We start from the raw sequence: 19,067 nt of genomic DNA on the forward strand, positions 1-19,067 counted from the left end.
TGTTACTGTAATTCTCTTGATCTTTTATGAGATCTTTTTTTGAGAAGTTTATGTATACTGTATGCAGTTTATGAAGGCTATAATTAGTTTATCATTAACTTTATGTAGTATATTATTAAGTATTCTTAGTAAAAATTTTTATAGAAATTATTTCTGAATACAAATTATTTAAGATGAACAAAGTCTAATGTTGATATTTGTAAGTATAAATATCTATATCAAATGCTACAAAAATTTGATAAGCAATTTTCAAGTCTTATTGTTTACTTATTTATTCTTTATTTTCTAGTCTTGCACTACATCCTGAGCGAGTGTTGGTAGCAACAGGACAAGTTGGGAAAGAGCCATACATCTGTGTTTGGGATTCTTACACTGTTCAGACCGTGTCTGTTCTGAAGGATGTTCATACACATGGTATAGCTTGTTTAGCATTTGACTTGGATGGACAGGTACATGATAATTTTTCTCCTTTCTTAACAATTTTTGTTTCAATGCTTGCTATAAGAAATTATTAGTCTATAATATAGAATTGAAAAAAATGATAAAAAGTTTTTGTTTATTCAAAGGTGATAAAGTATAAGTGAGATGGGTAGATGACATAGCTAACGAAAATAAAAACAACAAGGGGTATTGTTTTAATCATTACAAAGAACTTTCTCAGTCAAATTGTTCTAAGAGTCAAAGAAATTCTCATTCAATGGAATATATTACCTGGTTGTTACAGAAAATTTTGTCTGCAATTATTTTACAGGTAAGGTATTTAGGTAGTGCATATGGAAGATAACTTAGGAAAATTAAGTTTCTATAAGTAGACCTGTGTATATTTTAATTTTCAGTTACTTTAAAGTTTTTCTTTCAAAATTATCTTTTTATCGAAAATGAGACAATATCTGTGAGTTACTTTTATACAAAACCAAAGATCAAAGCAATCAATGTAATTATCACCTCATTGGTTGATTGGTTTCCAAATTATCCTCTAACAAGCCAAGACTTTTTGTAGTTCTGTATAGAAGCTGTTATGAATAAAACATATTTTTAAAAATGGTATTGTTAATTTATAATTGTTAAATATTTTGTGTTTAAATTAGATTTTAAAGTCATTTTAACATATAGAAAATTTTACTTACTTGCTTTTTATTATTGTTGTAGATCTAGGCTCTAGATCTAGATTGTAGTATGGCTGTCTTAGAGGAAATTATAGTCAGCAAATACCTTTCTTTTCCCCGAGGCACAACACCTCCCAGTAGTGTGGATTCCTGACTTTCTGGTAAGGGATCTGAGAAGACTTCACTGGAGCTTCTCAGACAGAATAAGTGCCCTTAGGTTTAAACCATGGTGATTAGCGATTGTGAAAACTCAATTCATGCCCCATGTTTGCTAATAGCTTTCAAGTCCTTTACATTTTATCAGAATTTCACTTTGATTCTTAAAAGAATATCTTCCTTACACCAAAGGAGTATAAAGCATTATTAAACAAATCTACAAAATTAGTTTAAAATTCCTTTTCACGGGTTTTGTGAAATTTAAGATGTTTTAAACTATAAGAGATCATGAGAATTCTTTAGATATAATTTCTTCATTTTTAAAGTTTCCTTTATTTTAATATATTATATTGCCCAGATGTCCCTTCTAAGGAGAAACTGCTTCCATGCTGTTTACTACTCGGAAGCACTTCATCATGCTTACTTTGAGCTATGAGAAATTGTGAATACTTGTATTTTATCATCTTGTCTTCATGAGGGCATGTTGTTAAAATTTAAACTTAGAAACCCAGAGATATGGAGTACACACTATGTACTTGGCATTTTCCTATACCTGCATTATTTCATTTACTCCTCATGACAACCATATGAAATAGATTCTGTTATCTTCTCTACTTTGCAGAAATAGACACTGAGACCGAGAAAGATTAAATAATTTGTTCCAGGTTAACAGCTAATGAGTGGAACCAGAGCAGGAACCAGGTCTCAGACTCCAAAGCTCATGTTTCTAACAACAATGCTTTACTGCCTTCCAAACATTAGGGTCCTAGAGAAGCCCCCAAAGTAGATCAACAGCTATGTATTCAGTATCAAGAGCGCTTTATTAATTGCAACATTGGGGTGGCTCTTGGCAACCCCTAAAGAAGGTCACAAGCTCCTTTTAAGCGGACTTAGGGGAACTCCAGAGAGCAGGGATTAATCTGGGACTGATTGGTGGAGGAGAGATTAGTATGGGGGCTGGTTGGTTTAAGGATCTAGTGGCTAGGGACCTTCTAGCAGCAGGGTAGGGAAAGCTATCTTTAGTTATCAGGAAACTGGGGAACACCTGCTAAGCCAGCAAAGGGGCTTTGGGTGTCTGCTAAGCCAGCAAAGGGGGCCATGGGGTACCTGCCAAGCTAGCAGAAGGCTGTGGTTTTTCTGAGGACTGTGTGTTTAGCTCTGTCCATTTTAGTGAACTGAAACTAAGGCTTAGATTTCTGTTGGCTACTAGGAGAGCCTGGTCTGCCTCCTCCCAGCTCTCTCATCTTCCCCCCCCCCCCTGAGTAGTGGGTCATTTCAAATCCTGGAGATGCATTTTCCGAATCTATAGGCTTTGTATTGCTGTCTCAGAACCATCAGCTGGACCGTAGAGATCTGTGATGATCACCAGGTTTCCTGACCAGAACTTGTGGGACATAGGAGGCAGTGATTTCTCATAGACTGCATGCAGTTCAGATTAGAGTTGTTTCTGCGCCTGAGACAGAACTAGTAGGGAGGAAAGAAAATTTTTGCTCATCAAATGCAGCCACTAATTCTGCCCTTAGATTAATCAGAATAGGTGGTGGCCTGACATACATGATCTCAAATGGGGTCAGGCCTAGGGTGTAAGGAGAATTGTGAACGTTCTAGAGAGCAAGGGGAGGAGAGGCACCCAGTCACTGCCACTACCAAGGGCTAATTTGGTTAAGGTCTCCTTTAGGGTCCAGTTCATCCTTTCTACCTGGCCCACAGTTTGGGAACAAAAAGCACAGTGAAGTTTCCAATTGATCCATATAGCCTTAACTAGTTTTTGTGTTTGTTACCTACGAGATGAATGCAGGTCCATTATCAGAGCACAAGAGCACAGAAAGCCATACCTCGGAGTAATTTCTTCCAGTAGCTTCTTGACCATCTCGTGCTTAGTTGGGAAAGCCTCAGTCCATCCTGAAAAGGTATCTATAAAAACTAGCAAATACTTATAGCCATATAGGTCTTTACCTCTGTGAAGTCAATCTCCCACTTGGCGCCCAGCCGAGCTCCTCTCTCCTGGTGTCCAGTTCTTGTGACTCTACTTATTGTGTTGACAAGATGGCAGGTAGGACATCAACTTACAGCTTCTGCTGTTTTGGCCTTAAGGTCAAAGACCTTAAGATGTGCTCTTCTCAAAAGGTCCCATATTTTCCTTTCTCCCAAGTGAGAACCTTGGTGTATTTGTTGGACTAGTTGAGTGGCCAAGTCTGATGGGAGGATGATTTGTTCATTGGGGGTCCTGAACTATTCCTCCATGTAAGTGTGCACGAGTGAATTCTATGGAGCTCTTGGTCAGTGTAAGCTGAAATTCTGGCAGTGTGGGTGTTACCATCTTTGGTGGTATGACCAGCAGGATAGCTGCTGTCTGGAGGACAGCCTCCTTTGCTGGCATTAGCACATCTGCTAGGTAAACCTCAGCCTCTAGATTCAGTTAGCTGGAGCCTCCAAGAGGGGAAAAAAAATAAAAACAAAAACCACAGACCACAGAACAAGAAACAGAACAGACCAAGACAAAGAGAGCTCACTTACTTACCAGCGGGCCAGGTTATCAGACACTCAACATAGTGGTGGTCTCTGGGAGGCTTCCCAGACAATGCACCAGTGTTAGGTTCAAGAGATTTTAGTGAACCAAAACTAAGGTTTAGGTTTTTGTCAGGCTCCTAGGAAAGCCTGGTCTCACCCCCACCCAGCTCTCTCACCATACATGTAAGTTAGGAGGTAGTGGTTTATCTATCAAGAGATTCATCCTTTGAAGAGTAAAGTTAATGGAAGGAACTTTTTGAAATTGAATGTAAGGAAATTATTTTAACGTCATAATTTGAAAAGTGTATTTGAGCAAACATACCCATTTATAAAACTCTTATGAGATAATGAGTAGGAAATATTGTCTAATGTTTTCATTTTCTGCTAGAATTAAAAGCATATGTGATAATTTAGGATTTATTCCCTACTAGGTAGCAATACTAAATGTTCTTTTCCTAAAGGCTTTCTTTTAAATGAGCTGAATAGATATATAAATACTAGTAACCTGTCTTCTTGAGGATAATTAAGGCCTGAAAAGTCTATTTCTAGAAATCTGTAATAAACAGGGATTGAAGTTTCATACAGCAATGGGAGGAGGTAGTGGGTAATTTACCTAAAAATATAGACACATATTATAAAAATATAGTATTCATTATTTTAAAAATCTTGTGTGTGTGTGTGTGCGCGCACACACGCGCGCACACAAGCAAATATACTTGGCTGTACGGGCACGTGTAGAGGCCAGAAGTCAACACTGAGATGTCTTCCTCAACTGTTTTACCACCTTATGTTTTGAGACAGTCTCTGATTAAACCTAGAACCCAAATTTTCAGATATGCTGACTGACCGAGGAGAGCCCGGCTCCACCTGTGTCTGCTTTGCAGAGCCAGAGTTACGGACCCATGCCTCAGTGTTCAGCTTTTCCTGTTGGTGCTGGGGCTCTGAGTCATGTCCTCAGGCTTATGCATGAACACGTCACCCATGTGCCGTCTCCCCCACACACAATAGTTTCTAACAGAAACATAAATTATAGTTAAAACTCTGTTCATTTCTAGAACAAGCTAAGGATGAAGTAGTTTTTAAGTCTAATTTGGTGAAAAGCCCACAAACTGGCACAAAAATAAAATGTATCAGTTTACCTTTGTAAAATTTGTAATGTTCTTTATAACAGCAAAATGGTTAATTCTTATAGAATAAACAAGACCGCACAACCGTCCATACTAGAACTGATCCCATTTGGCTTAAATCATAATTCTACCCATGCGAAGCTGTTCTGACTGGGCACTAGGTGGCATTTTTCATTTGAACAGAGAACATGGATTTGTAAAGCTAATTATGTATGACTTATGGTAAATAGTGTTAATGAAGATATCAAACATTCATGTAGAAAGTCCAGGGGTTCCCATTTCTGCCTCCTTGGCAGGGAGTTAGCAGGAGTGTGCTGCCATATAGTGATTGTTTTCTCTGTCTGAGTGCTAGGCACCAATCTCAGGTCCTTCATGCTGTGTAACTAGCACTTCACCTACTGCGTCACCACCCTAATCCAGCACTTTCACAGATAGTATCTTCTCTTTTTAAATATCTTCATAATTTTTAGGTCCTCTGATGACTGACACCCTCCCACGATTGTTTCTTTATCTGTTAAAAGTTTTTGTTAGATACTGGACATTGTGTATGTTATGTAATTCTTAAAATGATTTACATGTTGGCACCTTTAAAACATTTGAACATTGTTCTGATGGGTCATTAAATTCCTTAGTCCTTGTGAAAAGCTTAATGTTTAAATGTTGTACAGTGGGAAGTTGGGGGACCTATAGTAGCTTTACTTCTGGGATGGCTGTTTTAACTTCTCTGCTAAGTCATGGCCATCCCGAGGCCTTTAATTAACCCATGGAGTTCCCTTCCATTGTAGCTATTGGGAATTGCTATAGTGCTGACCAGTTATGTTCTCAAATTGTTTGCCTTTAGTTCCCCATTAATTGTTTGTTTTCTGGAATTTCTTCTTTGTCTTAAGATTATTGCCCTGTATACAGGAAGAATGGTGTTCTCAATTCTCACCTGTAGACATATTTTCTTCAGCTTTATCTGTGCCCTGCATATTCTAGCCATCTTGTCCTCTGAAACCTAGGCCATTGACAGTTGAAATAAACAAACCTGTTGGTTACTAAAAGACTCTACCTTTATGTACTACAATGTAGAAACTGCCTCTTATGTTCTCAACTAAGGCAGTTGTAAAACTCACTTTATTTCTTTCCTTCCCTCTTTCATCATTCATAGTGCCTTGCTTACTGTTAGAATGTGTGTTTCATATATATTTGTACAGTTTTCTAAATGTTACAGCAGTAGTCAAGTTCAGACCCTGGTGGTCCTTCTTGGCTAGAATTCCATCTTTCATGCTTCTTACCCCTTTCATTCTTTCAGTCTTTTTAACACCTTCCAAACTGTGTCCTCTCATCTCTTTCTAATTTATTGAACTCTTCCACTGAGTTTTTAACTTTATCTAGTTTTATTTTCAACAAGTCCTGTGTCTCTTTATATCGTTTTGGACACTTTTTATAGTTTCCTATTCTTTGCTCTTATGCAGATGTTTCAAAGCCTTAATTTTATTTCTCTGTGCATGTTTAGCATATTTTATATTGTTTATCTAATTCCAGTGTAATGTATTTTACTAATTGTTGGAACTAGCTTATCTTCTCTTACGGTCACATTTCCCTGTGTTTGTGCTAAATGTCTGGTTTGTTTTTACTGTGTAGCTTATTTTTATTTAAATACCTACCTGCTGGAATTCTTTGAAGGATGGATTAAAAGTTGCATCCCCTTATGTTGAATTTATGTTGCCTGTTCCAAGCTGCTGATATTTCTCGAAAACACACTCAACCTTAGAAACCCTCTGAAAAGAATTTCCCACGTCAGGGTTCATGACCAATGTAAACTTACATCATACAATAATGAGAAAGCTGATTCTGCTTTCAGATGTTCAGGGAGATTTTTATTTTCTTTCACAATTGTCCACAGTTGTTCCAAAGTTCTCTGTCCTGGGAAATTTATTCCTCTAGTTAAAGGCTGCAGTTCCAATCACCATTGTGGGTAGATTCCCTAGACTTTCTCTCTTACTCTTCTTTAGCCTTCAGTAAAACAAACCAACTAACCCAAAGAACTGGGGTAATCAGGCTTCACTTGATACATTCATAGTAAATATTTTCTTCCCTTCAGGATTCTCACCAAGAATCCTTTGTTTTTTTCTTAGTTTTTCTTCATTTTTTTGACAGTGCAACAATGCATTTAAAAAGATGTGTTTATAGTTTATTTAGAAGTTTTAGCTTTTTGCTAGAGTTTGATTATGCTACTTAATGGATTTCATGGAACTGAAAGTTCTTACTTCATATGAAAAACTAAATGCATGTACAAATATTAATGGGATGAATACATCAATCTGCCTTAAAAAGTGTCTGAAATATGAATATGAATGGATTTATTTTGATGTTATAAGTAGAATTTATTTGCCATTTATAATGTGATAGTTATTTAAATTGTCTTTTCATTCCCTCCTGCACTTCTTGAACAAAATCCAGCGCTTGGTTTCAGTTGGACTCGATTCAAAGAATGCAGTTTGTGTTTGGGACTGGAAAAGGGGGAGAATGTTGTCTATGGCTCCTGGTCACACTGACAGAGTGAGTACCTCCTCTGGGCTTTCTAATGAATACCTGGTAGGACAAGTCTGGTAGAGAGTTCAGGGGCTTTCGTCTGTGTGTTGTCATTGTCACATACCCACAGGTAATACAAATTGTACAACTTGTAAAAAAAAATGGTAAAGTTATAGGGAGAGGGAGGGGGGAAGGGAAATGTGTAATGAATTTTTTAGATGATAGAATTTTCTAAAACTAAGTATAATTACAGTTGAACAATTTTGTAAGTATACTAAGTACCATTGATTTGCATACTTTAAATGAGGAAAAATTTTTGTGTGTTTGTTTTTTGAGGCAGGGTTTCTCTGTGGAACCCTGGCTGTCCCAGAACTTGCCCTCCAACTCATAGAAATCTAGCCTGCCTCTGCCTCCCAAGTGCTCGGATTAAAAATGTGCACCATCTGGGTAAATGAGGAACTTTAAGATACGTGAAATATTAATAAAACTTTTAAAGTAAAAAATTATACAATTATTAATACCCATAAAATCTTAGATTGTAGGCCAGTGAGATGGCTTTTTGGTAAAGATGCCTTCATACACATGGACATAAATAAATAAAAATATAATAAAAAATCTGAGATACATATCTATCATAGGACTAAAACACATGATCCACTGTGTACAGCATTAGTTTGAAGCACGTCTGCATGCTTGCTTCATTAAAAACATGCATTTTTCATTTTTAAACAGCTTTATTAAATTTAATATTTATTTAAAAACTGCAGATATTTAATTTGTACTATTTGAGGAGTTGTATATATGAAAACATAAATTATTCATATTAACTTTAAGATTATGTGGTCTGTTTAGTTTGGTTTACCAGTATGTTGCATAGGTATTATAGTTAAAGGGAAAATGGTATTGCTTGTTTAAATTTAAAATTATGGGGCTGGAGAGATGGCTCAGAGGTTAAGAGCATTGCCTGCTCTTCCAAAGGTCCTGAGTTCAATTCCCAGCAACCATATGGTGGCTCACAACCATCTGTAAGGAGGTCTGGTGCCCTCTTCTGGCCTGCAGGCATACACACAGATAGAATATTGTATACATAATAAATAAACATTTTAAAAAAATTTTAAATTATGCTAGAAATGTTGCTGTGTGGAAGAGGGCCTGCTTAGCATGCACAAGGCTGTGTTTGATCCCAGCTATGTAATAAGTAAAAATAAATAAATAAGTTTAGAGATTTAACAGTTTTTATTTTGGAAACTTGTGAAAAAGCGATTTGTATATGTTATATAAGATTAATGTTAAGAAACTTTGTAAAGGGGAGAGGGGAGGAAGGAAGGGGAGTAGGAAAAATTCATAGCTCAATAAAAACAATAAACAAACAAACAAAGAATACTTTGTAGCTGGGGCGGTGGTGCATGCCTTTAGAGGCAGGTGGATCTCTGTGAGTTCAAGGCCAGCCTCATCTACAGAGACAGGACAGCCAGGGCTACACAGAGAAACCCTGTCTAAAAAAAGAACCCCCCCAAAAGCCCAAAAAGGAATGCTTTGTAATCAAGATTTTGTTTCTTTGTTTTTAAGACAGGATCTCTACAGGACTCTGGTTGTCCTGTAACTCACTATGTAGAACAGGCTGGCCTCAACCATAGAGATCTGCTTGCTCCACCCCAAGTGCTGGGATTAAAGGTGTGCACAACCATGCCTGGCCTTGTAATCGATTTTTAAATTAAATGCTGTGATATTATGAACCTAGACAAAAATTTAGATAAATTCTTAAGTCTTTTTTTTTTTAACCAGACTAGAATGATAGTCAGTGATACTTGTTTGTAAACATCTGTTTTGTAGGAAATGTCATAAGTTTTTACAGTTTGGAGTGGTTTTTGCAAATTCTTTAAGGAGCCTATTAAATAGGCTATTAACTATTAACTATTAAACTATAACTATTAAAATGTTACCATATCTTATTAGACAACCTTGTTCTAACTTACTTGCATCAAAGTACTTCACAAATTTGTACCTTGAAGTTACAAACCAATTTTTGTAAAAATGGTATTGAATGATAATGGGCTGTTAAAAATATTGTCATTACTATATTAAAATTGCATTAGTGTAGCCAGGCAGTGGTGGTGAATACCTTTAATCCTAGCACTCAGAAGGCAGAGGCAGGTGGATCTCTGTGAGTTCGAGGCCAGCTTGGTCTACAGAGCTAGTTCCAGGACAGACCCCAAAGAAACAGAGAAACCCTGCCTCGAAATTAAAAAACAAAAAAAAAATGCATTGGTGTGTTTCCATGTAATGTCTGTTATGGTGATCTGGTGAGCTGTTAAGCAGTGTCTTGTCCGGTGTACTCTTACTATCTTTGGAGAGCGTCGCTTTGTAAAGTTTTAGAGATGACAGACTTCTTAGGTTAAATTATACAGTGACCAAAAAAACTTAGTGAGGAGCAACCTATATAGCAGATCAAATGAGTGATGGATTTTCTTTCATTTGTTGCTTAATTGTTGTTTCTATTAGATATTCTGATTCACCTGAGTTTTTTCTAACAATGTGGTTTGTGTGTACTTTGAATTTACGGAATATTAAATATGAATAAAATCATAGGGACTACAGAATTTAAGAAAATGCAAGTTAATTCTGTTTGACCTACAAACAACGAGAAAGTTAAAAAAATGAAGGCTAAATATGGCTGTGAAATGAATGTTTGGATTTTAAAGTAGTTCTGATTAAAAATGTAGAAGTATTCTGTATATCTCAGTATATGAGTATTCCATTTGGAATTTTGCCTCTGTAACAATTCTTGGGCATCTACCCCATGCTCTAGTTCTACTGAACTGCTCTTGTTACTTACTTGGATCCAAGTATTCTTTAACAACTAAAATTACATGTGCTAAATTTTACCCTATTAGTTGCTCTGTAAAGTTAAACAAAACTAAGAAATTGCCTTTATTACTTATCATCATACTTATTTTGTCTTATAAGATTTTGAAATGTACAATTTTTGTCATTATCAAGGTTGCTATAGTTTCTGATAGGTGAGGATTTAGCCCAGTTCGTTATTTGGGTAGGATTCTTAAATGATACTGAGTATTTTAACCATCAATTTGATTTATTTGCAGATATTTGATATCTCTTGGGATTTGTACCAGCCAAATAAACTTGTCAGCTGTGGTGTAAAGCATATCAAGGTACAAGAAGTTTCCTTCTTTTGTAGCAGGCATTTCCGGCTCTCTGTGGCTACATTTGCGTCACACCATTAGCCATTTATGGCAGTTACAGATTCTGACAAGACTTGTGTTAAAATGCCAACCTTTTAATACTATGCCTACTCTAGCAAGTGCTTAATGTATAGATATTTTAAGACATTATAATGGTATAAGGTTTATAAGGGAAGTGATGAGTCACTCCCTATTAGGAAACATAGTCTAGCAAGGTAGACTCTACTGTGCTCATCTTGTTTCCTCATATTTCACTTGCAAAGTAAGATGTAAAAATAGGAAATCAAACAAACTAAGAGTTTTTCATCTGCAGAGGTAATATTGCCTTGTGGAAGCAACATGGATATCACTACTGTCATTTAGAGACACTTAACCTGTGTGAGTCAGTTAACCACAGTCAGGGTTTTTTCCCACATTTTGCAGCTATGACAGTTCCTACCATCCTCAGAGTTGATGACTTAAAAGGCAGCATATGTTCAAATGCTTTTCATAGTACCCAACTAGGGTTGTCTTTTTCTATGTTTGCCACCTGAAGGGACTTCCACCTTGATAATTACTGTGTATTTGCTTATGCAAACTGTAGGTTTTGTTTTACTGTAGTTAGATTTTGAAGCCTATAAAGTAAGTGGTGACTTTTTTTTACATTTTTATTGAAAATAGAGTCTTTTCTCATACAATATATCAGGGTTATAGTTTTCCTTTCCCTCCTACACCTTTCAGTACTTCCCTGCCTCCTCTCCCTCCAGATCCACTCCCTTTCTGTCTCTCATTAGAAAAGAACAAGCCTCTAAGAGATAACAACCACACATTATGTTTATAGTTAGCTTTAAATCACTGGTGCAAATGCCAAATACTTGTTTCTCTTCTACTGTCTTATATAATTGCTCCTGGAAAGTTAATCCCTAGTGAGTGAGAATCTATGTTCTGTCATTCTTTTCTGTGTCTCCCTCCACTTCTTCCTCAAGGTTTTAGGCACATATATTTTAAGCTCTGGGAAGATAGATATCTTTGTCCTTTTATCTAAGGTGATTTTTGACATAGTACTTGAAATATATATGTATATATACATGAACTTATTAGATATATGTGTCATATATAATATATGCTATATTAAATAAGTAGTTGGCAAAGAAATAATAAAGAGATCTTACTGATGATTATATTGTAAATAAAGCTAAAGTTTAAAAATACTTATTTATTCTCTCATAAATCCCATCTACAGTTTTCCTTCTTTCCTCTCTTCTCAGTCCCTCCCCCAACCTCCACTCTCCTCCAGATCCACTTCCCCTCCATTTCCCTTCAGGAAAGAGCAGGCCCCCCAGGGATATCCACCAAACATCGCATAACAAGTTACAATAAGACTAGGCACATAAGCTCATATTAAGACTTGATGTGGTAACCCACTCGGAGGAAAAGGGCCTTAAAATCAGGGAGAAGAGTCAGAAACAGCCTCCATTCTCACTGTTACTAGTCCCACAAGAACACCAAGCTACACAACCATAACATATATGCAGAATGCCTAGGTCAGACCCATATAGGTTTTCTGATTGTCCCTCTAGTCTCTATGAGCCCCTATAATCCCTGGTTAGTTGATTCTGTGGGCTATGTTCTTTTGATGTCCTTGACCACTCTGGCTCCTACAATCCTTCTTCTCCCTCTTCCTCAGCATTGTCTAAGCTCTGTCTAATGTTTGGCCATGGGTCTCTGCATTGACTCCCACTAGTTTTTAGATGAGGCTTCTCTGATGATGATTATGGTAGGCTCCAGTCTACAAATATAGCAGAATATCATTAGGAATCATTTCATTGACCTTTGTGTGTGTGCCAATCTTGTTTGGTTCAATCTTAGGTCTCTAGGCTGTCCAGCCTTTGGTTTGTGGCCCTCCAGGCAGTCTCAGGTGTGGGCTTCCTCTTGTGGTGTAGGTCTCAAGTTGGAACAGTCGTTGGTTGGCCATTCTCACAAGCTTGGCACTACCTTTACCCCAGCACATCTTGCAGGCAGGACAAATTGTAGGTTGAAGGTATTGTAACCGACTGATGGCCCCGTCCCTACACTGGAGGCCTTGCTTGGTTACAGAAGATGGCTGGTTCAGGCTCTGTATCCTCCATTACTAGGAGTCATCATCCTAGAATCCAGGGAGTTTCTACTGCACTAGGTTTCTATCTTACCTCTGAAATGCCCCCAGCTCCGGTCATCTCTCCCAGTACTCTCTTCCTTCATGCTTCCCCTGACCTGATCCCTCCTGTTCCCATGTCCACCTGCCCCCAGTCAGCCTGCAAAATCTATTCTATTTCCCCTTTCCAGGAAGATCAACATGACCCTTCCTTGAACCTTCCTTGTTACTTAGCCTGTCTGGGTCTATGGACTGTAGCATGATCATACTTTACAGCTAATATCCACTTATAAGAGAGTACATAGCATATTTGTCTTTCTGGTTTGGGCTACCTCACTCTGGATGATTTTTTTTTCTAGTTCTGCAAATTTCATGATGTTATTGTTTTTAAAAGATGAGTAATACTCCAATTTTATAAATGTACCACATTTTCTTTTTTATTATTTTTATTGACCTATACATTTTTCTCTGCTCCCTTCTCTTCCTCCCCTCTCCCCTTTAACCTTCTCCCCTGTCTCCCATGCTCCCAATTTACTCAGGAGACCTTGTCTTTTTCTCCTTCCTATGTACATTAATTTATGTCTTTCTTAGGGTCTTTTTTGTTATCTAAGTTTTCTGGGGTTGTGGACTATAGACTGGTTTTTCTTTGCTTTTCTAAAAGCCACTGTGAGTGAGTACATATTATATTTGTCTTTATGTGTCTGAGTTACCTCACTCAGTGTGGTTTTTGTCTAGATCCATCCATTTGTATGCAAATTTCAAGATGTCATTATTTTCTGCTAAATTCCGTTACTCCATTATGTAGATGTACTACATTTTTTTTTATTCATTCTTTGGTTGAGGAGCATCTTGGTTGTTTCTGGGCTCTGGCTATTATGAATAATAATGCTGCTATAAACATAGTTGAGCACATGTCCTCGTAGTATGATTGAGCATCCTTTGGGTATATACCCAAAAGTGGTATCGCTGGGTCTTGAGGTAGATTGTTTCCTAATTTTCCAAAAAAATCTCCATATTGATTTCCAAAGTAACTGTACAAATTTGTACTCTCACAAGCAATGGAGGAATATTCCCCTTACCCCACATCTTCTCCAGCATAAACTATTATCAGGTACCACATTTTTTAATCCATTCTTTGGGTGTGGGATATCTAGGTTGTTTCCAGTTTCTGCTATTATGAATAAAGCCACTATGAACATAGTTGAACAAGTGTCCTTGTGGTATGATTGTGTATCCTTTGGGTATGTGCCCTTGAGTGGTATAGCTGGGTCTTGAGGTAGATTGATTCCCAGTTTTCTGAGAAACCACCATATTGATTTCCAAAATGGCTGTATAAGTTTCTATTCCCACCAGCAATGGAGGAATGCTCCCCTTGCTCTGTATCTTCTCCAGCAAGAGCTTGAGTTTTTGCCCCTAACCATTCTTACAGGTGTAAGATAGAGTCTCAGAGTCATTTTGAGTTGCATTTTGCTTATTGCTAAAGATATTGAACTTTTCCTTAAGTGTTTCTTAGCTTTTTGAGATTCCTTTGTTGAGAACTCTGTTTAGATCTGTACCCCATTTTTATATTAGATTATTTTGTTTGTTTATATCTAGTTTCTTGAGTTCTTTTTTTTGGTTTTTTTATTTATTTTTATTTTTTTAATTTTAAATTTATTTATTTATTAAAGATTTCTGTCTCTTCCCAGCCACCGCCTCCCATTTCCCTCCCCCTCCCCTAATTAAGTCCCCCCCCCTCAGCCCGAAAAGCAATCAGGGTTCCCTGTCCTGTGGGAAGTCCAGGGAACCCCCCCACCTCCATCCAGGTCTAGTAAGTTGAGCATCCAAACTGCCTAGGCTCCCACAAAGCCAGTACGTGCAGTAGGATCAGAAACCCATTGCCATTGTTCTTGAGTTCTCAGTAGTCCTCATTGTCCGTTATGTTCAGAGAGTCCGGTTTTGTCCCAGGCTTTTCCAGACCCAGGCCAGCTGGTCTTGGTGAGTTCCCAGTAGAACATCCCCATTGTCTCAGTGTGTGGGTGCACCCCTCATGGTCCTGAGTTCCTTGCTCGTGCTCTCTCTCCTTCTGCTCCTGATTTGGACCTTGAAAATTCAGTCCTGTGCTCCAATGTGGGTCTCTGTCTCTGTCTCCTTTCATCGCTTGCTGAAGGTTAATATTCAGGAGGATGCCTATATGTTTTTCTTTGGGTTCTCCTTATTTAGCTTCTCTAGGATCACTAATTATAGGCTCAATGTCCTTGGTTTATGGCTAGAAACCAAATATGAGTGAGTACATCCCATGTTCCTCTTTTTGTGTCTGGCTTACCTCACTCAGGATAGTGTTTTCTATTTCCATCCATTTGTATGCAAAATTCAATTCGGTTTCTCAGGAAATTCGGGATCAACTTACCCCTGGACCCCGCAATACCACTCTTGGGAATATACCCAAGAGAGGCCTTATCATACAACAAAAGTATATGCTCTACTATGTTCATAGCAGCATTGTTTGTCATAGCCAGAACCTGGAAACAACCTAGATGCCCTTCAATGGAAGAATGGATGAAGAAAGTATGGAATATATACATATTAGAGTATTACTCAGCAGTAAGAAACAAGGACTTCTTGAATTTTGCATACAAATGGATGGAAATAGTTTCTTGAGTTCTTAAATACTTTAGATATTAGCCCTCTGTCAGATGTGGAGTTGGTGAAAATCTTTTCCTATTCTGTAGGATGCTGTTTTGTCCTATTGATGGTGTCCTTTGCCTTGTAGAAGCTTTTCAGTTTCTTGATGTTCCATTTATTAATTGTTCATCCGAGTGTCTGCAGTATTGGTGTTCTGTTCAGAAAGCTGTCTCCTGTGTTAATGCTCTTAAGACTATTCCTTGCTTTCTCTTCTGCCAGGTGTAGTGTACCTGGTTTTATGTTAAGGTCTTTGATTTACTTGGACTTGAGTTTTGTGCAGGGTGATAGATAATGGATCCATTGGCATTCTTCTACTTGCTGACATTTAGTTAGACCAGCACCATTTGTTGAAGATACTTTCATTTTTACATTGTATATTTATGACTTCTTTGTAAAAAAAACAAGTCAGGTGCTCATAAGCGTGTGGATTTATGTCTGCATCTTCAATCCCATTTATCAACCAGTCTGTTTCCTATGCCAATACCATCTGGGGTTTATTACTATAACTCTGTAGTAGAACTTGAAATCAGGGATGATGATACCTTCAGAAGTTCTTTTATCATACAGGACTGTTTTAGCTATACTGTTTTTTGTTTGTTTGTTTTTCTATATGACGTTGACTATTGTTCATTACATGTCTGTAAAGAATTGTGTTGGAATTTTGATGGGGATTGAGTTCAGTCTGTAGATTGCTTTTGGTAGGATGGTCACTTTTACTATGCTAATCCTACTGATCCTTGAGCATGGGTAATCTTTCCACTATAGTGTTCCAAATTTCCTGGATGTTTTGTGTCAGGAATTTTCTGGATTTAACATTTTCTTTGACCAATGTATCTATTTCTCCTATCATATTTTCAATGCCCGAAGTCCTCTCTTCCATCTCTTGTATTATGTTGGTGTTTTGTCTGTGCTTACCTAGATTTTCCATTTCTAGAATCCCCTAAAGCTAAAACTTTTTTAGTTTTAGTTTAAGAGCTCATCTTCTGAGACTAAACTATATTATGAATTACATTTCTTTTCCTTTGGTAGCAACAGTGAGTAGTAAAGTGGTATTTTGTGCCAACAGTACATGCGAGGAAACTTAAATCCCAAAGATGATCTAAAATTGTACTGCCTAGTACAGTAGACACTAAGAGATAGAGGAATTTAAGTATAAGCTCAAATGAAATGAAATTTAAAATTCATTTCTTCAGTCATTAGCCACATTTCAAATACTCAAGAACCATATGTTTCTGGGGTTCACTGTATGAAATCATATATATATATATGTATATATATAACATATTATATATACACACATTATAAACACATATATTTATCCATACACACACACACACACATAGGAAGTGAGGGAGAAATTTCTGTTTTCATTGAGTTTCTATTTGACAGTACTGATCGGGATTCTAGAACAGAGGGATTAGCTCCTGCTGATTCTCAAAAGCATTTGGAAGCCTGGACTTTCTTCCTCAAAGATTGTATCTCATTTCATCTCAGTGGGTGTTCGGGAATTGTAACTCTCCCCAGGTGATTCTAATGTGAAGCCAAGATTGACAGTCACTGAGCTGGAAGAAAATAATAGAATCAAATTGGGACTGGGTGAAAGGGCAAGACCAACTATTTTTGTGAATATAAATTATGGATGGTGCTTTTAGGTAGAAGTCATAAAATTTCACACATTCAAAGTACTCATTAGCTACATGAATGATTAAGTATCATAAATTTTAATTCTGTGATGCTTCAGAGTTTAAAATTTAAAGATGCAATATTAAAATATATTAAATGGTAATTTACATATTTATAAAATAATATTCTAGGGATCCAGTTTCTTTATTTAGAACAATTTCATGTGTAGCTCTCTGCCTTACCACATTCATATTTTTTCTCCGTGCAAACTATAAAAATTTATTAAACACTGAATAATAATAAGGCTGGCTGTGATGACTCATGCTCGAATATGTCCTCTCCCAAGGATAAATTGGTTGTTTCTAATGGGTATCTTATTTTTAAGCTTTATAAACAGAGCTGTTATCAACTTGAGACTATCCATGAAAATGACATATATTCTTTTTTTTCAGCCCTCTCCCACATCTTAACTGTTTGTATCAGATTCAACATAATGTTCTCCCTACCTTTCTGGCACTTGAGATTGAAACCAGGGCCTTGCACAGACACTAAGCAAACTACCTTCAACTGAGCTGTATTCCCAACCTTTGTCTTCACTTTCATTCCTAATTCACTCCCAACTTTTTAACCCAAATTACATGTAGATTTTTTTAAAAAAACAGTGTCTGAAATAAAAGATCCTTTGTATTAATTCTTTGAGAAATCATAGATTTATACAGTGTATCTTGATCATATCCACTTGTGCTCCTCTCCCTAATTTCTCCCAGAAGTTCCCCATCACTGAAACTCCTCTCACTCAGTGGTTGGTTAACTCCATAACATCGACGACACTATTGCACTCAAGGAATGACCAATGGTCATTATTAAAACAATGGGTTCACAGCAGGGTAAGACTGTTTGATGACTTTTTCCTCCAAGTGAGTTATGTAACATTCCCTGATGCCATGAAAGGTGGCAAGCAGGGAGGAAAATTTCTGGTTAGTGTTAATCTGATTTCTATGTGTCCAAAGTGTGTTTTATCTTCAGCAATATGGTCTTACCATCAAGCTCTAGTGGGCAACCAGAAGTGGTGGGAGTAGCCTATATTGGTTTGGAGTATCTAGAACATATTAGAACAAGTATTCTTGGCCTGTTCTTTTTATTTGTCATCTTATAGCTTCTGGGAGAACATTATTCCCTGAGTAGGGTAACTCCAGTTTAATACTTTTGTATCAAAAATACACACACACACACACACACACACACACACACACACACTTAGAAAGCGTATAAAGTAGTAGGTTTCCATATGGCTTTTTACCTCCTTCAAGTTAGTTAATCCTCCTCCACCTATTCCCTTATCCTTCACTTCCATCCCCTCCCTACTTAAATATAGCTTTAAAGGAAATGTTAGCTCGAATTCCTTACTCTTACAGATAAAGATTGAAACTAGTGACTAATCTGCTATAACAGCTTGTGGCAACACAAGGATGAGGATATAAACATTGAATGTTATTTTATCATAAGACAACTATTTTAGGTAATTTCTAGTCTGCTGCCATAGTATAGCATCGAATTATTGAAAATACTTTACTTGGTTTTATAAGCATTATTTGATAATATGCTTATACTGTATACATTTTAGTTCTGGAGTTTGTGTGGAAATGCTCTGACCCCCAAACGAGGAGTTTTTGGTAAAACAGGTGACCTGCAGACAATATTGTGCCTAGCCTGTGCTCGGGATGAATTAACATATTCTGGTGCACTCAATGGAGATATATATGTTTGGAAAGGAATCAATCTTATACGAACAATACAAGGAGCCCATACTGTAAGTATATTTGAACATTTGAAATACTGGATATTTACCGCTTAACTTTTTTGAAACAAGCTATCTAATATAACCTGTTGCTAGTCTTCTCAGTTTCTTGAAAAATGTTCTTCTAACAATTTGTTTTAAGATTTCAATGAAGAACCATGTAATTAGACTCATACATATTTATTAACATAGTATAATTATCATCTTATTACCATTGCTGTAACAGTGTCAGAATAGTGGTGAGTAAAG

General features: G+C 37.0%; 1 protein-coding gene across 2 annotated transcripts in view; it reads left to right on the forward strand.

The window, feature by feature from the left end:
* Eml5 (EMAP like 5) overlaps positions 1-19,067 on the forward strand; it is a 115,495-nt gene that overhangs the window by 9,784 nt on the left and 86,644 nt on the right. For both annotated transcript variants that reach the window (XM_041633056.1, XM_041633057.1), the window contains exons 2-5: positions 290-449; positions 7,346-7,444; positions 10,522-10,590; positions 18,645-18,830. In XM_041633056.1, the coding sequence (XP_041488990.1) occupies positions 290-449; positions 7,346-7,444; positions 10,522-10,590; positions 18,645-18,830 (514 nt within the window). The remainder of the gene's footprint in view (positions 1-289; positions 450-7,345; positions 7,445-10,521; positions 10,591-18,644; positions 18,831-19,067) is intronic.

The sequence above is a fragment of the Microtus oregoni genome, unplaced genomic scaffold (assembly GCF_018167655.1).
Source record: "Microtus oregoni isolate MIOR12 unplaced genomic scaffold, Mior012 000043F_ref0000047, whole genome shotgun sequence".
In the NCBI taxonomy this organism is placed as follows: domain Eukaryota; kingdom Metazoa; phylum Chordata; class Mammalia; order Rodentia; family Cricetidae; genus Microtus; species Microtus oregoni.